Consider the following 24,394-nt stretch of genomic DNA (forward strand, 5'->3'; position numbering starts at 1 on the left):
AGCAGCAGCAGGTACCTCGCTAACGCGGCCTGGGGCACCCCTTGCTGAGGGCGCCGTGTAGCTGCAGCACCGCCCTCGGCGTACCTTCCTGTAGCTTCCAATGTCCTTGGCCCCTTCGCAGGGGGAGTGGAAAGCCAGTCTAACCGATTCTTCCGAAAGAGACGCAGCTCTCGTTCATGGCCCGTCTGTTTGGCTCCCTGGCCACACGCCGATTGTTTTAGCCAGGCAAAAGCTCTTGTTGTGCTTCTTTTTTTTTTTTTCTTCCCGTGTTGTACTTGTATATTTCTGTCAAGAGGAAGGAAGCTCGGACGTTTGTTCTCCTTTCCTTCTTTACGTCGGCGCTGGAAGATGGCGGACCGGCCCTCTGTCTTCCTGTCGTGACCGAAGGGAAACTCGAGGACCAACATCAACGCCCCCCATCTATAAAGTCCCATTACACTCGAGCCAGACGAACAGCACACAGCGGAAGCGGCATACGATATCTGATTTGGACCGGGGCCTCTTCTCTCTCTCTCGCAACCCGCCGCCATGGCCTCGTCATCGAATCCATTCCGCAAGAGTGCGACGCAGCACCCTGAATACCGCTCCTCCCCGATCCCCTCCTCCATAGACGCCGCCCAGCTGTTCCCGCCCCCGACGACGACCTTTCGCGACGAGAACGTGCCGCCCGCGGCCGTGCAGAACACAGCCGTCGACGCAAGCAAGGCAAAGGTCGTCAAGAAGGTCCGCGTGCTGTCGCCGCCCCCGCGGACGCCCGAGTCGCCAGAATGGACGGCCAGCTACTTTGGCTCGGCCGCCGCCCCGGCGTATGCCCCGGAGCAGGATCCCTTCAACAATGTCGACAACGACTGGGATGAGGCTTCTGCTGCCTCTGCTGCTGCGTCTACTGCTGCTGCTGCTGCTGCTGCGGCAGCCCCGCCCCCCCAGCCGGCTGTTCCGCCGGTGCGGTCGCCGTTGACGGCTGTGGAGACGCAGAGGCCGGTGAATGTGGTGGCCAATCCGTTTAGCAAGAAGAAGCCGCACGAGGCTGCGAATCCGAGGGATTCCAAGCAAGATGCGAGGGAGGAGGGCGAGGTGCTCAAGGCGGCACAATCGGCGAGGAGGTCGCTCAACGTCGATTCCTTCAAGCGGCTGCTGATGACGGGGGCGGCCAGCCCGCCCAGCTCTCCACTCCCGACGGACTCGTTCGAAGACGAATCTGCGAACCACCCCAGGCCTGTTTCTATGCCTCCGCCGGCACACGGGACCTCGACGACTGTGCCTACTCACAAGGAGAAGAAGGCTCCTCCGCCTCCTCCGAGCTCGAGGCACGGCAAAGTGATCAAGCCCGCGCCTGCGCAGAGCCCCACCGGTACCGAGAGTGCCGTCACCAGCCCCAAGGAGAAACCGGCCGAACCGGTTGCACACCATATCGAACCATCACGACCATCGCTGTCTCGGGAAAGCTCGGCCAGTAGCGAAAGCTCGGACAGCAGCAGCAGCTCCTCGGCCTCGGTGGAGGACGAAGTTGTCGAACTGGACACTCACCCACCCGCTTTCACAGCCAGCCCGGATCATATCGACACCCCCATATCGCCCCCGACAAGCAATGCCAAGAAGCCTGTCCCAGTTCCTCCTCCAAGGCCGAGAAGGCAGCCGCGAACCGAGTCGAAACCAACCAGCCCGGATGTGCAGGAGAACGACCCGCCTCCACGCACATCGATGGACTCGATCTCGTCCAGATCCAACAGTGTTCGACACAGTGCCAACGCGCCGGCACCTCCGCCGCCCCGGAGGACGACCTCGGGATCGAGACACCCGGCCACCCCGCAATCATCTGCCCTCATTCACCCCCCTGACCTGGAGACACCTAGGACGTCGTCGGAATCGGCATCTAGACCCATGGCGCCTCCGCCGCCACCGCCGACGCGCAATACATCCACTCGCCGGCCTCAGAGCTTATACGGACTGGAATCCTCCCACCGACGGGCCCTGGCGGAAATGAAGCCGCGGGACGTGGTGGCGCCCCCTCCGCCGCCTTCGAGGATAAGGGGCAGCAGCCAGAGCAGCGCGGATGGGCCGTCTGCACGGGCGAGCCTCGACTCTGCCAGAAAACCGAGATCGTCTGCAGACGAGTTTGGGGATCTGGGGGACGCGCAGTATTCTGGTCAGAGTGTGGACATTCTGGCTGATCTCGAGTCGCTGCAGAGGGAGGTGGACGCCCTGCGGGGGCGAATGAGCTGACACTGGGACGAGCAACTCGTATATACGCCACGGGGACAGAAACTTGGAATGTGTCGGAAGATGAATCGTAAAAAGATGATACCAGAAGGGGATATTACATTAGAGGGGAGATGTGAGATGGGGAGGGACCAAAGGGAACTGAACAAACATCTTATGGGAGTTGGCTGTATAGTATATATGGGAGGCGTTCTTTTTCTCTCTCTCTCTTTTTTTTTTTCGTTTGCTTACGTTTAGTTTGTAGTGTCCGGAGCCTTGGGGTATGCCGGATATGAAAGTTTTGCTTGCCTTTTTTTCATCTTGTTCACTCGTTTTGTTTGGGTGTATATAATAGGTAAGGTAAGGGAGCTGTTGTAGTGTAGGAGGTAAAATGTCCTGGTAGCATTTTGACGCGCGCTTTGCAATGGTCGTAGCTGGAAACATATGCATCGTGAGATTTGAGCTTGACCTCTACCTTGTCCGTGTACAATAACTGCCACCTCCTTACCTTTATACTCACATAGACGTGATATCATGGACTTGAACAAGAAGCGCTGCGATGCGAGTCCTACTATGTCCCCATTTTCCTGAAATGATGGCTGTCTATTATGGCGCCCCCTTTCTACGTCCCAGTGAAAACGCCCGAGAAATGCATGCCTGTTTCTGTTGCACACAAGATATTGTACATGTCAAGATGGTTCTTCCCATCTTGAGATCTGGAAACTCCGTCTATGTATATATGCCTCCCTTTGGCTGACTCTGAATTATGTTTCTATGCTGAAGACTTCATCCTGCTCATTTCGTACTCCCCCGCGGAGCTCGAGCCGCCCATGCCATCTTCCAGATCAGGAGGCAGCGATGAGCCCCCCTCCCTAGCGGCAGCACCTCCGCCTCCTCCGGCGCCGGCGGCAGCGTTCCTGTTAGAGGAGGAGCCGGTGCCTGACGTGCCGGAGCCGAGGATCCTGCCGCCGAGGAAGAAGACGGGCTGGAGCTCGCGGTAGCGACAGCCCCACATGCCGAGGCCGACGGCGGCGGCGGAGGAGGCGGCCATGGTGAGCCACCACATGGAGTTGCGGGGGAGGGAGCGCGTGTAGAGGCTCGTGAGGAGGAGGTGGAGGAAGTGGATGGTGAGGGCGAAGTCGGGGACGAGTTTGCTGCGCGCGATGAGGATGACGATGGCGACGGACCTGATTATAAGAAAACAATGGCCCTGGGATTAGCTGAAGAACTGTGATTGCGACGTTGGAAAAAAGAAAGGGAGAAAAAGGGGTGTGGGCTCGGGACGTACATGCAGAAGCCTCCGTCGAGGAGCCATACAAAGGCCATGAGCCATCCTTGTGTCGTGTCGCCGCGCACGCGGTCCCATGTGAGGATCAGATCGAAGCTGAAGGGCATGCCGGCGACGAGAGTGGTGAAGAGCATGAGGACGAGGGCGGCGAAGTAGTAGAGGCCTTGCAGCGTGGCGATCTGGGCGGCGATTTTGAGGGGCTGCAGTTCGGACAGGGCGCCGGCGCGAGGGGGTCTGCGGCGACGAGCCATTCTGGTGTTTTTGCCGTTTCTATTTTTGCTGGGGAGAGCGGTGGGTTGGAGGAGCGGGTGGAAGGGGGGGTGAGTGATGGTCGAGCAAGGTCTATCTGTGGGCGCTTGGAGATGCGGATCGAATGGGATGAGGCGACCAAGGGTTTGCGTGATGCATCGGTTCGAGGGTTGTTGATTCTAGTCCATGGTGGTCGCGGATGGAGAGAGAGGTCGGAGTCGCAGCTGCTGATGTGGGCGATGCGAACACGAGTCGGGCATCTGCCGGCTGGCGCGAGGAGAGAGAGAGAGGGAGAGGCAGAGGCAGCTGCTGGCGATGGCAACTGATGGCGGTTTTGCTGAGAAGGAGTTCAGATGATGCTGGATGGCGGATATGATGATACGCCGGTCCAGGTGACAGCTTGGCTGCAGGCAGATGCTGCGCTAGGCCGCATCAGACGTGTTGCGCCTTGACCGCCCGCGGGATTCTGCCGGCCTTTTCGTCGTCATACTTTCATTGTAGCACTGCGGCTTCTAGTAGCACCCGGAGTTCTCTATACTACTACATCGATTCACGCATCGCACACAGCACCTCTGAGTCTTTACACACACCGAGATTGATTCAATTGAAAGTCACTGGCAAGTGATTGATGGGCTTTCTTTGCTGGACAACTACATGAGAAAATCGACCCCCGGCAACGCGATACTGATCGATACTCTCTGTGCCCCTCTCATTAGAGCAACGACTTAAGGTTGCAGCCTCGATCTCGTTACATCCCTACTGGAAGTCCATTGCGGGCACAATCTGCTTGACATCTTCATCACCCCTCTCATATAAACGCACCGTATACCGAAAAAGCAACGATGGGCTGGTGGCCGTTCTCCGGAGACACCCGCGCCGACGCCATCCGCAGCGGCACCGCCATCCCCAACCGCCAGGAGCGCACCGTCTGCTGGGCCGCGCGGGACGCCTACTTTGCGTGCCTGGACGCCCACAACATCGTCGACGCCAACAAGGACGCCTCGGCGGCGGCCAAGGCGTGTCCCCAGCAGTCGGCCGACTTTGAGCGCGACTGCGCCGCCGCCTGGGTCAAGTACTTTAAGCAGTGGCGCGTGGCGGACATTCAGAAGAAGAGGAGGCTGGAGGAGCTGCGCAAGCAGGGCGCCGTCGAGATGGAGGTTGCGACGAGCTTTGCGCCGGAGGGGGGCGCCGGGGAGAAGGGCAAGGGGAAGGGCGATATCCAGGAGATGCTGGATCGGAAGAGGGGGAGGTGAAGGGGACTTTGTTGGCGGCGGGCTTTGTGCGGTGACGGACGGGGTGAGGGTTGAGGGCTCTTTTGAGGGCTGGGAAAGGGTGGCATGGACGGGGTCTGATATAGATGCCAACGTGTATGTACTGTACGACATGTGTATACTATTTCATCATGGGGGGTTATTGGATATGGAACTACCCTTCTCTTCACTTGCAATAAACTTTGGCTTGAATCGAGATGGTGGTTCAACGTTCTCGGTAATGGCCTCATTCCGTGTCAATAAGAGATTATGCCATATCAAATTGGCCTGTGACAAGCAGCATTCGATTGCATGAGAGGAAGAAGAAGTAAGCAGCAAAAAAGGGTCCAAAAAAGAATCACGTATGGACGAACAGGGAATCGAACCCTGGACCTTTCCCAAGCTTGTGGCAACTCGGAGGCTGCGCCATGCTAAGGGAAAATTATACCACTAAACCATTCGCCCATTTGACTCGTGATGCCAGCTCTGTGGTTCTGAACTGGAATATGATTGTTGTGTCGGGATCTGTGACAGCAAATTCTGAGCTTTTTAGCATCAATGATCCGAACTGGCGGAAAAGTCCCAGCTTCAAATGACTTATCAATAGCCGCTGGCTAGCCTCACGTCTCTCGTCAGTCTTGTAATATGCAGAATACGACGTGTTAGCGGCCATGCACAGATTTAGCTCAGCCCTCTCCCTTGGCTTTGGCGCATGGTGTCGTTTTGTGGCCAGCTGAGGTGATGCTTTACGGCTCGTCGGGCTCGCCATCAGGGTCTCCCAGATGGCCTCACACGGGAATCCGTCGACGGGACTGGGGTAGTACACATGTAGTATCTGGCATCTCATACATCCTGATGCTGCGACGACGGCCTGTGCAGATACTTGCACTATATATGTATAATATCCTCGCATTGCAGCTGTTGTCGATCATCATCTCTCCCATCTATTGGGAAAGCGAAGCAGGATCCATAAAGTCTCGACGGGAAATAACGCGCGTAATAACCGTGGCATGGCCAACTCTGGATATCCTCAGCAGGTGGAATAAGCGAATACCTACGGACGGACACACACAGACAAAGGCCCCCAAAGCTGCAGCAGGCAGTAGGGATCTTCATGCCAGAGACGAAAGTGATCAAGGAACATGCGAGGCTCTAGTGTTCAGCGGGTCAACATACGAGGACTGCGTAAAAGCATCGAAAGTGATGTTGCCGATATCCATCAGGTGGCAAAAGAACTTATACCCGTCAGGTAGGTAAGCTTGCATGATACATACCATCACCACCTCCGAGCCTTGTCTGTGAATGCAACCGCCAACATGCAAACTCCCCCACAGACGGCTGCCGAGGCACGCCATGGATCTATTTGAATTCCAGAGATGAAGCCGGATCGATTTCTGCCTCCACCGCTCCAGCCCCAGCCGCCGCAGTCGTTCTCACAATGTGCTTCCATAGCCCTTGTGCAACTATCACGACTTCTTTCCCCCTTGATTCGCCCCTCCTCCACTCCTGCACGCATTCAACGTCCCTTGCATGGCCATTCGTCTTTGCCATATTAGCGCCCTCCTGGCGTTTCACAGCTCAGCTCTGCATGTTTCAAGAGACTGTTCCCTCTGCGCTTCTCGACTGCGATTGGACGCTGCCCGGCCTATCCCTGTCCATCTGTTTCCCGGCAAAAGGGAGCCAATCTTCTAGCGGCGCGTGAAAGTGGACAAGCGGACAAGCTGCTGGGGGGGAAGCCGATCGTGAAATGGTGCCTGCGAGCGCTTTTGGTTGGCCAGGGGGGCCAAAGAGATGCCAGAGATTGCTGTTGGGTGCATTTTGGCCGCCCAATCAATGCAAGCTCGTTCTCTTGGAGGCCGATTTGGTCGCCTGCCTGTCCATGTGGCCCCTGGCGAAGCATGATTCAAGGCCCCTCGCTCTATTGTCTGGCTGGTGAATGAGGAGGGAGCAAATATACAAAAGGGACTGGGTCAGACTTCACGATGGCATCCCTCATGATTTCCTTCTGACAAGCGCGGTTCTTCTTCCATCTATCCGTTCATTCCTTGTTTTCCTGCGTCGCTGGCTGGCACCGCATCACTCCTTATCTCTGCCTTCTTGACCTGTCCTTTCATTATTCAAGTTTCTGAACAGTTCTTGATTCATCACAAAGACCTGGTGTCCTCTGTTGCGCTCTCTTCCGGAAGAGAATCTGCTCGTTGCATACACGCATCTACGCTCATATACCCTCTGCGCCCACGCACGTACACACTCACTCACTCGAACCTCACACGACACAACAAACCCCTGCATCATGTATTTCTCAACTGCTTCCGTCGTCCTGGGCCTCGCCTCCCTCGCCGCCGCCCAGCTGCCCGCCGTCCCGATCGTCCAGAAGATCGCGCCTACGGCCACGTCCTGCGCGGACACGTCGCCCTCGAGCGAGTGCCGCACCGCCGAGCAGGCGGCGCCCTTCATCGCCAAGAGCATGTCCGACTACGGCATCTACACCACGCCCGAGATGGCCGCCATCGTCTCCCTCATGGCCCTCGAGTCGGGCGAGTTCAAGTACAAGCACAACATCTCCCCCGGCCGCGCTGGCCAGGGCACCGCCAACATGCAGATGGCGCAGTTCAACCTGGCGTATGCCATGAGCATCCCCGCCCTCAAGGACAAGGTGTCCCAGTTCACCACCGTCGACGGCCTGGCCGACGCCGACCTCAACTCGATCCTGGCCCTGGTCCAGCCCGACGAGTACAACTTTGCCAGCGGCGCCTGGTACTACAAGACGTACTGCGAATCGACTGTCCAGGCGGCCTTCAACGCGAATCCCGATGATGGATTTACCAAGTACATGGCGTGTGTTGGAGCGGCGGTTTCGGATGACCGCCTGGCGTACTGGAACAAGGCCAAGGAGGCTTTTGGCATCAACTGAGCTGCTGAGGCTATTCCTGTGTGCATATGACGACTGCTATTCTTCTCCTCCTCTTCTTCTTCTTCCTTTTTCACTTCCTTTTAGGTGGTGTTGTTGTCGTTGTCGCCGGCGTTGGTGTGTTAGAACAAAATGGTACACTTGATACCCTCGTCAATAAAAAGCATGAACAATGAGTTCAACCCTCTGTACACCCATGTTCCCTGTTTCATGCCGCTCACACAAGTCCCTGGCTCATGTTGCTTCCATGTGCGTTCTATTCATAGCAACTGTGATGACCGTGGACGGTGACGCTGACGCGGGGAGCTTGCCGAAACCCTCCAATTGATGGAAACAATAACCTTGCCTTACCATTTAAGCCCAACAACCGCAAAAGAACGGTTGCATTTGATAAGGCGCCTCAGAGGGACAGCACCGATAGGGCCTAGATTGAGCATAAACGGACCATTTGTAGGCGCCGCTGCCTCGTATTGCATTGCCAGACAGACGATCCTTGGACACGGTCCAACAGCACGCAATTCTCGAGGCTGGTTGCGCTGCACTGTTGTAGATCGGGTTGGTTGAAAGAGGAAGCATGGACGTCGCGTCTGCACTTTTGTGAGACAGCGGTCATCATCGCTTGCTGCATCCTGGATAAGCGCATACGAGACACAGCGGTATACTATCAGAAGGTACATTACCTGTAAGATGCAGATATAGACAGCCTCTGCCCGCCACTACGCTCCAAGACGCATCTGTACACGAGACGGGCTCGGCATGAAAGCATAGGTGGGAAACAATGGCGTCTCATGGTGAGGAATCCTTGTTCCTCGCGCTGACCACGGCGACTTCGCTCGCATTCATTCTCCTTGGCTCATATCGGCTGTGGATTCTCCGCCATGAGAAGACCAAGGTAGAGCCGAACTGGCTCGCCGTCTTGAAACCCGTGTGTGCATCTTCATCCCGCGCGACGCGTTCCTTCATGTTGTTGCTGCAACGCTGACTTTGCGCGCTCAAAACAACAAACAGCTCGTAGCTTTGCTTCTGCCTGCGATTCTGCTGTCCCATCTTGTTCTGGCTCTTTCAGAGGGATTTACACAATGGCTGGGAGTTGTCTCGCGCAGTGCAGCGTTGGTTGCATCCGCCGGCTTGGTCTGGCTGTCCATCGCAGAGCACAAGCGTTCCATTCGCCCGTCTGATCTCATCGTGCTCTATCTGTTGCTCACTGTTGTCTTTGACACTTTCGCATTGACGTATCCCGGCTTCTCCGACGTTCGCAATGGCGGCCGAAATCATGCGTTCCTGGTGGCCGAGGTTGCCTCTCGAGCTGCCATCTTGGTTCTCGAGTCCCAGGAGAAGACATCCATCCTGAGATCGGAATACAGCAGGTCTTCTCCGGAAGAAACGACTGGATTGATCAGCTCTATGCTTTTTGGGTGGCTTATTGGGCTGCTGAGTCGAGGCAACCGAAGTATCCTTCGTGGGAGCCATCTGCCGCCTCTGGACAGTGAGCTGGAGGCAGAGGGCCTGCGACGGAAGATTCTAAAGGCATGGGAGCACAGATGTGAGTTTGACTGGGCGGCAATGGCACCAAGTTTGGGAACACAAGGACTGTACAGATTCTGACTTGCTGTAGCAACAAAGTCGGAGTCGATCTTGACGCTGCTGAAAGTCTTGCTGCGGTGTCTGGCAGGCCCCTTCTTCGCTGCCACTTTGCCACGTTTGGGCCTGGTCATATTCAGATGTGGCCAGCCCATTCTTATTGAACAGGCTGTTCGATTTGTCCAAGGATACACCAAGGGAGACGATGCCAGCGAAGGATATTGGCTGGTCGTGGCGGCGGCCTTTGTCTACTTGGGCCAGACTGTGAGCATCAGAAAAGATACGTGCGGTGTGGTGTATAGAACAGGCACTGACGATGATCGGCTAGTTCTCGCATGCCAGATATTTCCACCTTACCAACAGGCTTGAACTGATGACGCGTGCGTCCCTCACGACGTTAATCTACAACAAGGCGTTGCACATTGGCTCGCATGCCGCCGAGACGGGCAAAGTGATTACCATCATGAGCACCGACGTGGACGGCGCAGTCGAGGCGGGAAGGATGGTCCACGAAGCCTGGGCAAAGCTGTTTGAGCTCGTCCTCGGCGTCGTTCTTCTGGTTCGCCAAGTGAAATGGCTTGCTCCTCTACCCTTCATCATCATCGTCTGTAAGTTGGCCTACTGCATCAAGTTGCTTGGCAGAACGGGTTTTCTGACTGCAATCATTGGCATGCAGTTTGCTCGCAGGTGAGCCGCTATGTTGCGAAAAACATTCGGGTGCGACAAAAGGGCTGGAACATGGCTACTCAGCGGCGGATATCCGTTCTGAGCTCGGTTCTTGGGTCGATGAAGAGCGTCAAGGCTCTGGGTGTGTCGGGAGCAATCATGAACTATGTCGATCAGCTTCGGGAAGACGAGATCAAGGCTTCAAAAAACGTTCGCTTCATGAATGCGGTTTACAACGCAAGCGGTAGGCTTCAGTTGCTACATCATAATGCCCTGCCCGTCTTGTGTCGTACGCTGACGCTCCTCGAATAGCGAACGCGCTTGGGATTTTTGCGCCTGTGGCCACCATCGTGGTCTACGCTGCCGTTGCTCGTCTTCACGGCTCCCAGCTGAACGTCAGCACCGCCTTCACGACAGTTGCCATCTTGGCACTCGTCACGGAGCCCGCAAACATGATCATGACAATCGTGCCCAATGCCGTGGCAACCTCGGCCAACTTTGAGAGGATCCAAGCGTATCTGCTTGAGCCGCCGCGTACAGACAAACGCCGTGTGACAGCTCCTCCCTCAGATGCGCCGAGAACCCATTCGACAGGCGCTGCTGTGCGCCTCGACGGCGTGACTGTAGACTCTCCAACGACAAAGGATACTCTTTTGCATGATGTCAACTTGGTGCTTCTTCGGGGATCTGTAACGACATGCTCCGGCCCCGTTGGAAGCGGCAAATCAATCCTTGCCAAGGTGATACTGGGCGAGATTCCGCCCTCTGAGGGCACCGTTACGGTTTCTTCCGTGTCTATCGGGTACTGCGATCAGCAGGCCTGGCTGCCAACAGGTACCGTTAAGCAGATTGTAGGTGGCTTTTCAACGGTCGTTGATAAGGAGAGATATGATGCTGCTATCACTGCTTGTTGTCTGGACCATGATTTGGCAGGTTTTCCCGATGGCGACGAGACTGTTGTTGGCAGTCGGGGTATCAACCTTTCAGGAGGTCAAAGGCAGAGACTGGTAAGATGATGGCATTATCTTCTACTGATGCGTTTGATAACTGAGGTTGTCTACAGGCACTTGCGCGCTTGGTATACTCCCTTCACGATATTGTGGTGCTGGACGATCCTTTCAGTGGCTTGGATGGCAATACTGAGAACACCGTGGTTGATAACCTGCTTGGGCCGAATGGCTGGTTCAAAAAGAACAACACTGCCGTCTTTCTAGTCACGAATTCTGGTCAGTAACCTGTCCGCCGCCTCTGCTGTTTGTCTGAGATTAACGGCCACGAAGCCCAGCATTTCCACGTCGCAGACGAAATCTTGGTCCTCGAAAAGGGTCGCATTGCCACGCGAGGATCGTGGGACGAGCTCAAATCCTCCTTATCCGAACTAACAAAGTTCACCTTTGCACAAGAAACGAAGAAGCCAGAGGCTGTTGCAAAGGCCGTGAAAGGAAAAGTGCAGGCAACGGCGGACGCCGAGGAAGATTTATATCGAAAGACGGGAGACTTTTCGCTTTATTGTAAGCTCCTATCAACATTTTTCCTCTAAAGCAGCTTGACGAGTCCTGATCTGATGGCGTGAACAGCATATTATCTCAAGTCCGCCGGCACCTTCAACGTGGTTATGCTGCTTATATGCACGGCCTCGTACTCCTTTGGCATGTTCTTCCCACAGTACCTGTTGAAGTGGTGGACGGAAGGGCCTCCGGATAAGTCGTCTTATTACATGGCTGGCTATATCGCGCTGGCAGTTCTAGCTTGGGTGGCAACGAATGGTAGCACATGGTGAGTCTAAGAGAGAGAATGAAGAGAGTAACTGCAATTGCTGACCGTGAGGCAATCAGGAGTACAAACATAATGATAGCCCCGAGATCTGGCGCTTTGCTGCACAAGTCTCTTCTTCGAACTATATTTGGGTATGGCCAACACCGCTTCTTGATGGAATACATAGACTCATGTTATCTAGCGCACCACTTTTGTTCTTCACCACTACGGACATTGGCGTCATCCTGAACAGGTAAGAGACAGATTCACCGTTCTCGCAAGACATTCTAACCCAGCTATAGGTTCAGTCAGGATATATCCTATGTGGACAGGCAGCTTCCCTTTGCCCTGATCACGGTTTCTACCCGTAAGAGAAGCATCCTCCTTACTTAGGTGTCCCTCCCAACCTTACTAACACGTGTCTGTCATATGGTAGAAATGTTCAAAATGCTATTTCAGCTCGTGCTCATCCTCAATATCCAGAGATGGCTAACTGTCTGCCTCCCCATCTGCGTCGTTGCCGTTTATCTCATTCAGAGAATCTACCTTCGGACGTCCCGCCAGCTGCGAGTCCTCGAACTAGAGTACCAGTCTTCACTATACCAGTGGTTCCTGGAAACGGCAGAAGGCGTCGTCACGATACGGTCTTTTGGCTGGTCCTCTGCAGCCGAGAAGAAGAACATTGAGGCGCTCGACTGGGCCCTCCGACCGCGATATGCGCTCATGTGCGTGCAGCGGTGGCTCAGTCTGATACTCAACCTGATCGTCAATGGCATTGCGATTGGGCTGATTGTTCTCGCTGTGAGATGGAGAGGGACGACGACGGGAGGAGATATCGGTGCTGCGCTCAACCTCATTTTGGCTGCGAATGCGACGCTGGTGAGATTGGTTGAGTCGTGGGCGTCCTTGGAGGTGTCCCTTGGTGCCATTGCGCGACTTCGGAACGTGGAGAGGTATACCCCCCAGGAGGATCGACCGGAGGAGGACCTCGTGACGCATGCCGGGTGGCCGACCAAGGGAGAAGTGCAAATAGCCCATCTCGATGCGGGATACAGGTGAGTTAGGCTGAAGTTGATGCGTCAATCTACAAAAGGCATGTATGTACAAGAACTGACGGGAGCAGCCCTGAGCATCAGATTCTGCACGACGTCAACATCGACATCAAGGCTGACCAGAAGCTCGTCCTAATAGGTCGAACTGGCAGGTAAGTAGCTTACAAGTCCGAAATATTGTTCTTCTGATCGCTGACAGTTCAATCAGCGGGAAGAGCACGATTGTTGCTGCTTTGCTGCGCTTGATCGACAGCACTGGAGTGCTCAAGGTGGACGGGCAAGACCTGCTTCGTACTCCCAGGTCGGTTGTGCGGCAGAAATGCTTCATCACCATCACCCAGGAACCGTTCTTTATACCGCAAGCCACGCTGCGTTTCAACCTGGATCCCCATTCCGCTGTGTCGGATGAAGTCCTCCAAGACGCCCTGGAAAGGGTCAACGTCTGGCCCTTGCTCTCGACCAAGAGTGACAGCACGGCAGCAGACGTCTTGAACAGCGAACTCTCTGCGTTGCCCGCCCTGTCAGTGGGACAGAGCCAGCTGCTCGCCTTGGCTCGTGCCATCGTTCGTAAACATGCCTTGGCTGCTGAAGCGGACTATCCCGGGGCTGATGCGCGCAAGCCGATTCTTCTGCTGGATGAGGCTACTTCGTCGCTGGACTCGGAAATGGAGGAGTATTTTTACACGATTATGGAGGGCGAGTTCAGACGGCATGGATATACGGCTGTTATTGTGGCGCATAGGCTGCTTGCGGTTCTGGGCAGGTGGAGGCCCGGGCATGATAAGATTGCTTGGGTTGAGGATGGGAGGGTTCCCCTGGTAGGGGACTATGAGGAGGTTATCGAACATTTGAGGAGCAAATGACGGGTGTATTTTACCTTTTCTCTTTTCTTGCGTTTGATGGATGTTGCCTGGTTGCAAGCGGTAGAGGCGAGGTCTTGTGAAGATACTATTGATTGTGGTCCTGTATCCTGTCCTTGCGCGAGAGCTCCTTGGCGAGATTAATGTATGCTGAAAGTAGACCTGGTTAGGTATATCTGACATATAATACCAGTCTTTAACGATACACAAAAGCGTCAAGCCCACTCGTTAGCAGCTCACATAGACACGGAACTGAATGAATGGAGCCGTTCAACGCCATTTCGCAATTGAACTTCTCAAGCCAGAGAAGTGGAGTGAAGAGCTTTCGAAATTAAGCTTATAATCTCATGACCAAGACCTGACGAGCATTGGTCCAATATCGTATCCAGTTATACTTGCTGAGATACTGCATGTATATCATATCCACAGCAGAACCCGCGGATAAATGCGAAGCAGCACTCACCAAGTGGGCTTTCTCTCCTTAGGTAGCCAAGAAGTCCTGCGGGCGGTCATTTTTCGTATGAGCATCACCCTCGTAAGCCGTAGGTATGGAAGAGGATTTTCCGATTGATGCCTCCAAGCGAGAGAGAACTCGGGAAAGCGCCGATTCCATGCGGAGTCTCTTGTGCCTTTTTATACAAATCAGCCTGATTGCAAGAGTGATTTCTCCACACGGCTAAGTTGGAGAAAGGGATCTCCTCATGAGTGCCGATTTCGCATACATAGAAAAGTGAAAAAGGAACAATAAAATAACAGTGATTTGATGTTTCATTGCAATCTGGAAGGGGAGTTTGAGTGAGGAATCAAGCGATCCGGATAATAGGAGACATAGAATCGAACTCGATAAGCTGACATCGAGCGTCCTTCGTCATGCCACTGGTTCGCAACCCCATCTTGCCAGGGTTCAACGCCGACCCCTCGATTGTGAGGGTTGGCCCGGACTATTACATCGCCACCTCGACCTTTGAGTGGTACCCGGGGGTCCAGATTCACCATTCCACGGACCTGGCCAACTGGGAGCTTGCCGTCCGTCCCCTGAGCCGCCGCAGCCAACTTGACCTGCGAGGAGAGCCGGACAGCTGCGGCGTCTGGGCGCCGTGCTTGACGCACGATGGCGACAGGTTCTGGCTCGTGTACACGGACGTGAAGCGCAAGGACGGCTCGTTCAAGGACACGCACAACTACATCGTCACGGCGCCCCAGATCGAGGGCCCCTGGTCGGATCCCGTCTACGGCAACTCGTCCGGGTTCGATCCGTCGCTGTTCCACGACGATGACGGCCGCAAGTGGTTCGTCAACATGGTCCAGGATCACCGAGAGCGGCCGAGGACATTTGCGGGCATTGCTCTGCAGGAGTTTGATCCGGCGCAGGGCAAGCTCGTCGGTCCTCGCAGGGTTATCTTCCCTGGCTCGGAGCTGGGCCTCGTGGAGGGGCCTCACTTGTATAAGAGGAATGGATGGTACTATCTTTTGACTGCCGAAGGAGGTACCGGATATACTCATGCTGCGACGCTTGCACGGTCTCGCAGCATATGGGGCCCTTATGAGCTTCACCCGCAGCAGCACATCTTGACCTCCAAGGACCACCCGTTTGGGGCACTACAGCGGGCTGGACACGCGGACGTCGTAGAAACCGCGGATGGCAAGACGTATCTCGTGCATCTCGCCGGACGACCGATTGGGCAGAACCGAAGATGTGTCTTGGGACGGGAGACGGCTCTGCAGGAGGCGTACTGGGGTGACGACTGGCTGTACGTCAAGAACGGTCCGGTTCCGTCGCTGGACGTTGAAGTGCCGGGAGTGCGGGACGAGGATGCGTACTGGAAGGAGAAGCGATACGAGTTCCACGATGGCAGTCTTCACAAGGATTTTCAGTGGCTGCGGACGCCCGAGCCGGAGAGGCTGTTTTCGTTTGACAACGGAAAGCTGGTGCTCACTGGGAGGGAGTCGATTGGCTCTTGGTTCGAGCAGTCCCTCGTTGCTCGGAGACAGACGCACTTCTCCTTTGACGCCGAAACGGCCATTGACTTTTCGCCCGAGGACGAGCGTCAGTTTGCTGGCCTGACGCTGTATTACTCGCGATATAACTTCTTCTACCTCGCCGTGTCGGCGCACTCCAACGGCCAGCGCGAGGTCCAGATCCTGCGGTCAGAGGCATCGTGGCCGAACGGCAAGCTCCAGGACGTCGGGGAGAATGCGTATTATGCGAGAATCCCGCAGCAAGGAAAAGTTAAGCTCGCGGCCAAGATCCGTGGCGAAAAGCTGCAGTTTTACTACGCTCTCGTCGCGGAAGAGGGTAAAGACGAGCAGCAGCAGAAGCAGCAGCAGCTGCTGCAGAAGATTGGGCCGGTGCTGGACGCGTCGATTGTTTCGGATGAGTGTGGTGGGCATCAGGCTCATGGGAGCTTCACGGGGTCTTTTGTTGGGCTGGCTTGCTCGGATGTGAATGGGACGGAGGGGAAGGCTGCGTTTGATTACTTTGTGTATCGGCCTGCGCATGACCCGACGGATCGGTACAGCGTGTCGATGGAGGGGATTCAGAGGGTTTGAAGGAGCTTGATGCTTTGTAGTTATGATGTGTAAGTCAGATAGGGAGCAGCCGTCACTGTTTTTCTTGCTGATTAGGAGGCTACTACTATGTGTTTACATGACCAATGTGATACTACGTGGGATTGCATATGTCAAGGGGGATCCCCGATGGAACAAAGAATAGCTGGAGCTGATGCTACCGTAGGGAGATGCCGGAACTGTAACCCACGAGGTGGTACTGGGAACGCCTTTCTTCTCTCCGAAATCTCAGTGTGTGAGATTGAGGATGTCTGGGATTGGCGTATGAATGCCTCGTCCGGGTGGTTGAGGTCCCTCCCCCAGAATCCATTCGAAAAGGTCAACAAGCTTTCTTTTGCTTTCCAATAGACGTCGGATAGTCCCCGTAAAGCAAAGCTCTACGAGATTGGCGGTAGTAGGATAAACACCGAGTATGTTGATCAACAGTATGCCGTCGCACGTCTCTATGTGCAGACGCGGCTGGATAGCAATCCCTTTGCTTTCTATATTAAGATCAATCCTTCTACTACTACTAGTAGGCATTATCATGCATGCGTGTCTCAGTTTGGCTTGTCTAACGCAGTGTCTCCGTGCATATCGGTGCTCGGAGGGCCCCCGACATGCGAATGCCGCCAGTACATGTAGTATCAATTTCCGCGCCCGTTTTTCTCTATCCCTGACCTTTGAGAAGACAAACAAAGTACACAAAGTTCGGGGTATATTCTTTAAGCATACCGGTAAGTCAGCGAGCTATGCCCTATATCACACTCAACCCCGGACTCGCTTCGTGACTCCCCCGGCCAGCATACGGCATTTGATGGAGCGGCAAGTGAGGAGCTGCCTAATGGGGCAATGCTTGCTAATGGATCTCGCGAGAGGCCAACAAAGGGAACAAAGTCCAACAGTTTTCGTCCCCACTGGAGGTGAGATGGTGACGGCGGTAGCGGGTCTCCGAGTTGGAGAAAGCCGAAAGCCAGCGGCCGTTTCGTGCTGTGTCAGGCTGAAGGATCGGAGCGTCTCTCCCCGAGTTGTTCCTCTGGATAGAGCAATGCCGTCCCCCATGGGTGCTTTTGTGCATGGGTTTCTGTCTTCAATGCTCTGGGGTTCCCCGACTTCATCCGTAGACCATGTCCATCCGTCAAGCTTCCCCGCGCTTTGGATCGTCTCTCCCCGCAAAAGCGAGATCTTGGCTGTTCCTCACGAACGCTTATATCGGCCTTTTTACTCCATACGACCAACGTCTTTCCTCGTGCATAGAGTGCTTCATGCTGGCGTCGGAGAGAATGCGAATGAGAAGACGCAGGGAGAGTGATTAGACCGGGAGGCGCACTCGGCCGATTGGTGAACCCCCCCATGAGTGGTCGATATCAGAGCAATGATCCGGATCCGGATCTGCACAGAGTCAATGTCTAGCCGGTCACACATACGTATATATTACGGGGCAGCATCGCTCTACGAGGCAACTTCTGAATGCGAACTGAACCCCACGCGACTCTCACGCAATCAACATGCTGGCACAAAGCCTTCTCGTGCCCGCACTGCTGTCCTCGGTAGTGGGAGCTGTCCAAGAGACTGTGGATGTTGGATACTCTGTCTACAAGGGACAGGCACTTCCCAACGGCGTGAGCCAATGGCTGGGCATTCGTTACGCTGCGCCGCCGCTGGGTCAGTTGCGGTTTGCGCCTCCTCAAGATCCTCTGCGTACGCAGGGAGTGCAAGACGCGACCAGGGTCAGTGTTTGTGCCAGATTCAGTTGGCGACTGTCTTGTGTGACTTACAGTCTATGTATAGCATGGGAAATACTGTCTCGGAACAGGTCGCTCGCCTACAGACAACTCGACGTCTGAAGACTGCCTGTTCTTGGACGTGCAAGCTCCGACCAAGGCCACGGTACTTTCCAAGCTCCCTGTTTTTCTCTACATCCAGGGCGGTGGTTTCAACCTCAACTCGAACCCCAATACCAATGCCTCCGGCCTGATCATCAACAGCGGCCACGACATTGTGGTTGTGAGCCTCAACTACCGCGTCGGTCCATACGGCTTCATGACAGACAGTAACCAGATCGTGCCCAACAACGGCCTTCGTGACCAGCGCAAGGTGCTGGAATGGGTGCAGACGCACATCGCCAAGTTTGGAGGCGATCCCCATCACGTCGTCCTCGGAGGAAGCAGTGCTGGTGCAGCCAGCGTGACATACCATCTGACTGCCAACAACGGAACCAACCGGGGGCTTTTCCACGCTGCGATTGCCGAGTCTCCCTCGTTTGCAACGACGCTGTCGGTAGCTCAGTCGCAGTACATGTACACCCAGTTTGCGACCCGTGTGGGTTGTGTTGGGAGAGACAGCCTCGCGTGTATGCGCAGAAAGACGGCCGTCGAGCTGCAGACGAGCAACTTCAACATCCCTCTTCCAGGCGCAGCCAAGCCGCCAAACTACATGTGGTTGCCTACCCTCGACAACGAGTTCGTGCAGGACTACACGTACAGAGTCTTTCAGCAGGGCAAGTTCATCCGGATGCCTACTATCTACGGGGACGACAGCAACGGAGGGACCAAGTTTGCTCCCAAGGATACCGCCACGCTTCAGGAGAGCAACGGTTATGTGCTGGACCAGTATCCAGTCCTGACGCTGGAGATGCTTGGCGAGATCAACCAACTATATCCCAACCCCAACACGAGCTGCCCTGCTGTTGGCTGCTACTGGCGACATGCCAGCAATGTGTACCAGGAAGCCCGTTACATGTGTCCCGGCATGTACATCAGCTCTGTCGTGGCCACGCACGGCAGGGACGCTTGGGTGTATCGATGGAACGTCGAGGATCCCGAGCAGATGGCCTCCGGGCTGGGCGTTCCTCACACGGTCGAGCTCAACGCCCTCTGGGGCGCGGACTACGTCGACGGTGCGCCGGCGAGCTACCAGGAGGGGGGAACTAACGCTGCGGCCTCGCCCACGATGCAGCATTATTGGCTCAACTTTATCAAGTACTACAACCCTAACGGGAGGAGCGTGTTTGACGCCGGCAAGTATCCCCTGTGGACGAAATGGGGTTTCGGGGCGCAGAGCCGGCTCACCTTCCAGACGGGAGGCAAGGCGGAGATGATTCCGGTGGACGCGGGCCTGAAGCGGCGGTGCGACTTCTGGACGAGGAACGGGGTTGCCTTGACGATGTGAACAAGATTCATGGGCTGTTGTTATCTGAAGAGAAATCTATTGAATGCTGCTTCTGCTGGTGGGGAAACATCTGCGTCTATATGAGCTGGTAGTGAATGGCTCAGACGCCTTTGGCCAGAGTGCCGTATATTGGTATATATCGGAAAGTACCTAGACGAAGGATCGAGATGATGGCTATTGATTGTTTTCATACACTGACTTGTTGATTCTACTTTGAACCCATTGGTTGATGTTTGCCATTGTAATCTGGGGTGTGTGATTGAAGCCGGCATTGAGTTCAAGTTGCAGATGCATGCGCCAATTTCCCAGTCGCATCGAAATCCACCAATCTCCTGTATCTAACCAATGAAACTGACAACTCTCCTCACTAGGAATGAATCAAATGGATTGAAAGCCCTGTCTAATGCGATTCTTACAGACGATGAATAGGCAGTCCTTGTTAGCATAGAGGCACCATGACGACACGTGATGGTTGATATCGGGATTCTCCCCGCACGCTGACTGCAAGCATCTGATAAGCTCTCAATTAGCCACATATGTACTGTACATGGATTGTCTTATGCGGCAATAGTTGCGTGCATGTGAATGCTTTGCTCTTGAATTTCTCAAAGTCATAGCCACAAGAAACTGTCTTGAAATGGAAGATAATAGCCTCATGATGTGGGTTGGGGGTGAGAGACTGGCGGGCACCGGTGAGCTGTAAGTCAAGGATTCCACTCACATCTCTGTGGGTTGAAACGACCTCAAGCTCAGAGTTGCTGTAGCTTCAACGTTGAGAACCCAGCTACAGCGGAAACAATCGCAGAGTAAGGAATCAATCCTCGCCCCTCATATGTGGTTTGTACGATGTGTATGCCTTTGGCCGTGCTCTAACCTGCCGTCTCCATAGATGTCGCTCCGCATCACCTCAAGACGTCGATGATACGATCCAACTGGCTCATCGTGTCTTCAAATCCGGCGTCTGGTCCAAGGCGCCTCGCCATGCGAGGGCAGACGTGCTAGATAAAGCCGCCGAGCTCCTCACTTCGAACCTCCCCACCCTGATCAAGTGCGAAGTCGAGCAGACAGGACGTGCCATCAGAGAGATGCAAGCCCAGGTCCCATCTCTGGTCCGCTGGTTCCGATACTACGCCGCCGTTCTGCGTACCGAAGAGCGCCCTGTGCTTCCAACGACGGGGAAGCTGCACAACTGGCTGGAACGGGTTCCGCTCGGCGTCGTCGTGCAGATCACGCCGTTCAACCACCCTCTCTTGATCGCAGTCAAGAAGCTTGCTCCCGCTTTGGCGGCTGGGAATAGCGTCGTGCTGAAGCCGAGCGAGCTCACGCCGCTGACCAGCTTGTTGCTGGGGCCGATCCTGAAGGAAGCAGGGCTGCCAGATGGCGTCTTCAATGTTGTGTTGGGATTTGGAGCTACGACTGGGCGGTCTCTCGTGAGCCATGCCCTTGTGCGTAAAGTCGACGTGACCGGCGGAACTGTTGCCGGTAGAGCGATCGGCTCCATTGTTGGCAACAACTTGGCGCGGCTCACCGCGGAGCTGGGAGGAAAGGCGCCTCTGATCATCTTTGAAAAGGCAAATGTTGATCTTGCCGTGAATGGCGTTGCCTTTGGCTCCTTCATCGCAAGCGGCCAGACCTGTGTCGCAGCAACCCGCATCATCGTCCACAAGAGCATCTTGCCAGCTGTGGAAGAGCGGCTCGCTCGCAAGGCCGAATCGATCACGCGGCGGATGGGCTCGCCCATGAATTCAAAGTCTTCCATGGGCCCTCTCATCTCATCCAAGCAGCTGGGCAACGTTGTCAGTCTCGTAGATGACGCCATCGCGAACGGCGCAAGCGTCCTTTGTGGCGGCAAGAGGATGACTGGCAAATCGTCGCTCGACGATACCGACCTTTCCAAGGGCTATTTCTTCCCTCCGACCATTCTCTGCTCAAGCCCAACGTGCGACATTACCAAGACCAGGATCTGGCGCGAGGAAGCCTTTGGACCCGTGATCCTGCTGGTTGGATTCGAAAGCGAACAAGAAGCTCTGGGGCTGGCCAACGATAGCGAGTTTGCCCTAGGGGCCGCGCTCTGGACGGACGACTTGAGCCAGGCCTTTAGAGTCTCGGAACTGATCGAGTCTGGCATAGTCTGGGTGAATACGCACCATCGGAACGATCCGAGCAGCCCGTGGGGAGGAGCTTCGAATGCGAGCGGAGTGGGAAGCGAGAATGGCGTTGATGCTTATCATGCGTATACGACGACGAAGAGTATTATTGTAAATTATGCTTCCAGTGATGAAGCTGCGGCGGACGACTGGTTTAGAGAAGATGACGCTCAAGTTCGCTATGGATGAAGCGAAGATGCTTGATTGAGGTTTCTAATGAGTTTACTCACATATTCAATGAACAATTGACGATACTGGGTATTTTCCTGCTGGCAATGCAAGAGCATCACTTCTTTCTTGTTCCTGTCACCATATGCTGTGGTGCGTTGATGAGTTGACAAGTTGCTATTCAGCATACTCTTTAAAGGGATGCCGTGAAATTATGTTATAGGCCGCTTGAGTTTCGAAGCATGTTTCAAGATGACTGGAGGGGACTTTTGTAGTGATAAGAGAGGCAGAACTTGAGAGCCCGGTATTCGAATAGCTGGGCAGCTTAAACAATGCCTTGCTCAACTTCATCTCACCAATACTCCCAAGACTATTGCTTCATGAGTTGCCGTTCGCTAATTCTTTCAAGTTTGGGACCAGCTTCGGACCGCCTTTTGCACAACTCATCTCTTCTGTTCATTACTTTTTCGTTACTCAGAGTTGTCGCTCTGATTGCACTACTTTATGATGGCAACGTGTGCCGGTTGTAGAGCCTCCTGCTGATGCTTGTTTGTTTGTTCCAGACAAAGGGACGAAAAGTCAACAGAAGCCCGTCGGAATCATAGGCGGATTCCCTTTTCGGCACTCAATGCGCCAACCAGCAAACATATTGCAGAGTCAGTGCCAAACTTCAACTGGAAAGCGATCATGGGCGTTGCCAATTCCGCAGTTTGAATTAATACTTCAGACGAAAGCATAAGACAGTTCTACCAATCTTGTAGTACCTAAGAAGGGAGTCTACATGAATGCGCGGACATTTGGGCGGAATCATATCCGCCGAGGCGCAGCGCCATAGTGAGCGGCCGTCTCCGTCGGAGTTTGTGAGGCGAAGCGGCCGACTATATCCATTTGGAAGTTCTGATCGATTTGCAGCCAATCTGGCGGGCTTGCGGAGAAGCAACAAAATGGAGAGCGTCAGATCTTAGTCACCTGCAACGCAGTAGTCAGCAAGACCTGTCGTTTCTTCGTCTCGTTGTCGCGATTGTGAGCTTTGTGCTGATGCGGAGCGGTAGGGCCGTGAATCAGGCGGAGCGGATCATAGGCTGAACGATGGCAGCGGCGTGTTTGTGCCCTCACTGGCTTCCTCCTGCGCGACACAGGATGGGAAAGTCTATAAGTAGAAGAAGTCGAGTGACGACTGGCAGTGGAAGAAGAAGGATAGAGTCAACCGCAAGTTCCAGTTCACCATACCACAGACCCAAGTCGCGCCTCCTAAGCCAATGAGCAATTGCTTGTCAAGCCAGAAAATGCCTTCGTCCAAGTTTGCCCCCAATTCTATCCCCAGCCTCCAGGGGCGAGTGTATCTCGTGACTGGAGGCAACGCTGGCATGTAAGTCGAAACCTCCTGGCATGAAAATTCTCATGAAAAGGTGAATGAATTGAAGCCAACACGAAACGCCAGTGGAAAGCAGACAGTGATTGGGTTGGCAACCCGCGGCGCCAAAGTGTACATGGGAGCTCGCAGCAAGGACAAGGCGCTGGCTGCTATTCACGAGATTCAGGAACAGCATTCGTCGGCCGACATTCATTTTCTCCAGCTCGACCTGTCCAGCTTCCAGAGCGTCATCGCTGCGGCGAAGCGGTTGCGCGACGAAGAGCCTGCGTTGCATGGCCTCATCAACAACGCGGGCATCATGGGCGTGCCCTATTCGCTGACGGCGGATGGCTATGAGTCTCAATTCCAGGTGGGTTTACGTGTATCGACTCACCATAGAAGGATATACCAGTGCAACTGACATGGTCCAGACCAACTACTTGTCGCATTGGCTGCTCACGCACCATCTGCTTCCTCTTCTTCAATCCACCGCCCAGTCAAGCCCCGAAGGAACCGTCCGCTTGGTCAACGTTACGTCGGATGGGCACGCCATGTTTCCACCGCCAGGCGGAATCCGTTTTGAAGACACGGGACTGGAGAAGGAGTCTTCCATGATGAGATACGGCCAGAGCAAGCTCGCCAACATCTTACATACGGTGCAGCTGAACAAGAGATACGGCCCTGCTTCAGCCGGGGATCGCAATGGAGCAATCTGGTTTGCAGCGGTGCATCCAGGCCACATCGACACGTAGGTTGAGGGCACTGGCTATAAGTTGCAATGAAGGGCGCAATCGAAAGCTAATCGGAAGCCAGCGACCTGAACAAACAAGCCACAGGGGCCGCGCCTGGAGTCATCCTGCGAGCTGCGACGCCCATCATGCGCTGTCTCGGGGTTTTGGACAAGCAGGAGAAGGGCGCCTGGTCCTCGCTGTTCGCCATCGCCAGCGACGATTTCAAGCAGGCGAATTCGGGGGCGTATGTCGTGCCGTATGCGAGAATTGGGACGCCGAGCGAGTATGCGCGGGACGAGAGCCTGGCGGAGAAGCTGTGGCAGTGGACTGAGACGGAGCTTGGGAGCAAGGGATTGCTTGGAGAGCAGTGAGCTGGACGGGACAGAGGATGCGCGGGGAAGCGAGTGTCTTTTTAGTTGAGAGATCCAAGTAGATTAATAGATCCAAGTAGATGAATAGTTCCAA

At 54.8% G+C, this 24,394-nt stretch overlaps 9 protein-coding genes and 1 non-coding gene across 10 annotated transcripts; 8 read left to right on the top strand and 2 right to left on the bottom strand.

The window, feature by feature from the left end:
* Window positions 1-528: 528 nt before the first annotated feature.
* BBK36DRAFT_1091069 (hypothetical protein) lies at window positions 529-1,659 on the top strand (the record flags this gene model as incomplete). The annotated part of the gene is made up of 1 exon (XM_024889026.1): window positions 529-1,659. A coding segment is annotated over one exon (1,131 nt), but the record flags the coding sequence as incomplete, so codon positions are not given.
* Window positions 1,660-2,971: 1,312 nt separating this feature from the next.
* On the bottom strand, window positions 2,972-3,738 carry BBK36DRAFT_61217 (integral Golgi membrane transport protein; the record flags this gene model as incomplete). The annotated part of the gene is made up of 2 exons (XM_024898357.1): window positions 2,972-3,386; window positions 3,488-3,738. 2 exons carry the CDS (start codon window positions 3,736-3,738, stop codon window positions 2,972-2,974), a joined length of 666 nt encoding a protein of 221 aa, XP_024745631.1.
* Window positions 3,739-4,578: 840 nt separating this feature from the next.
* BBK36DRAFT_1162995 (hypothetical protein) lies at window positions 4,579-4,989 on the top strand (the record flags this gene model as incomplete). Its single annotated transcript, XM_024894489.1, has 1 exon — window positions 4,579-4,989. One exon carries the CDS (start codon window positions 4,579-4,581, stop codon window positions 4,987-4,989), a length of 411 nt encoding a protein of 136 aa, XP_024745632.1.
* A 362-nt stretch (window positions 4,990-5,351) lies between these two features.
* Window positions 5,352-5,451, bottom strand: BBK36DRAFT_t180. The gene has a single exon. It is a non-coding gene; the product is annotated as a tRNA-Ala (tRNA).
* Window positions 5,452-7,279: 1,828 nt separating this feature from the next.
* Window positions 7,280-7,900, top strand: BBK36DRAFT_1144752 (hypothetical protein; the record flags this gene model as incomplete). Its single annotated transcript, XM_024893698.1, has 1 exon — window positions 7,280-7,900. One exon carries the CDS (start codon window positions 7,280-7,282, stop codon window positions 7,898-7,900), a length of 621 nt encoding a protein of 206 aa, XP_024745633.1.
* A 775-nt stretch (window positions 7,901-8,675) lies between these two features.
* On the top strand, window positions 8,676-13,814 carry BBK36DRAFT_1172514 (hypothetical protein; the record flags this gene model as incomplete). Its single annotated transcript, XM_024895739.1, has 15 exons — window positions 8,676-8,824; window positions 9,001-9,440; window positions 9,549-9,742; window positions 9,807-10,086; window positions 10,155-10,388; window positions 10,457-11,151; window positions 11,208-11,370; window positions 11,425-11,655; window positions 11,722-11,920; window positions 11,980-12,051; window positions 12,102-12,152; window positions 12,202-12,266; window positions 12,336-12,954; window positions 13,023-13,103; window positions 13,160-13,814. 15 exons carry the CDS (start codon window positions 8,676-8,678, stop codon window positions 13,812-13,814), a joined length of 4,128 nt encoding a protein of 1,375 aa, XP_024745634.1.
* An 867-nt stretch (window positions 13,815-14,681) lies between these two features.
* BBK36DRAFT_1129215 (glycoside hydrolase family 43 protein) lies at window positions 14,682-16,361 on the top strand (the record flags this gene model as incomplete). The annotated part of the gene is made up of 1 exon (XM_024891714.1): window positions 14,682-16,361. The coding sequence occupies one exon, from the start codon at window positions 14,682-14,684 to the stop codon at window positions 16,359-16,361; it is 1,680 nt and encodes a 559-aa protein (XP_024745635.1).
* Window positions 16,362-17,866: 1,505 nt separating this feature from the next.
* BBK36DRAFT_1172516 (alpha/beta-hydrolase) lies at window positions 17,867-19,529 on the top strand (the record flags this gene model as incomplete). The annotated part of the gene is made up of 2 exons (XM_024895740.1): window positions 17,867-18,088; window positions 18,150-19,529. 2 exons carry the CDS (start codon window positions 17,867-17,869, stop codon window positions 19,527-19,529), a joined length of 1,602 nt encoding a protein of 533 aa, XP_024745636.1.
* Window positions 19,530-20,166: 637 nt separating this feature from the next.
* On the top strand, window positions 20,167-21,865 carry BBK36DRAFT_1129222 (NAD-dependent aldehyde dehydrogenase; the record flags this gene model as incomplete). The annotated part of the gene is made up of 3 exons (XM_024891715.1): window positions 20,167-20,228; window positions 20,294-20,335; window positions 20,419-21,865. 3 exons carry the CDS (start codon window positions 20,167-20,169, stop codon window positions 21,863-21,865), a joined length of 1,551 nt encoding a protein of 516 aa, XP_024745637.1.
* A 1,265-nt stretch (window positions 21,866-23,130) lies between these two features.
* Window positions 23,131-24,300, top strand: BBK36DRAFT_1129112 (NAD(P)-binding protein; the record flags this gene model as incomplete). Its single annotated transcript, XM_024891707.1, has 4 exons — window positions 23,131-23,213; window positions 23,286-23,568; window positions 23,630-23,946; window positions 24,012-24,300. The coding sequence occupies 4 exons, from the start codon at window positions 23,131-23,133 to the stop codon at window positions 24,298-24,300; spliced, it is 972 nt and encodes a 323-aa protein (XP_024745638.1).
* Window positions 24,301-24,394: the final 94 nt, after the last annotated feature.

The sequence above is a fragment of the Trichoderma citrinoviride genome (genome assembly GCF_003025115.1).
Source record: "Trichoderma citrinoviride strain TUCIM 6016 unplaced genomic scaffold BBK36scaffold_17, whole genome shotgun sequence".
In the NCBI taxonomy this organism is placed as follows: domain Eukaryota; kingdom Fungi; phylum Ascomycota; class Sordariomycetes; order Hypocreales; family Hypocreaceae; genus Trichoderma; species Trichoderma citrinoviride.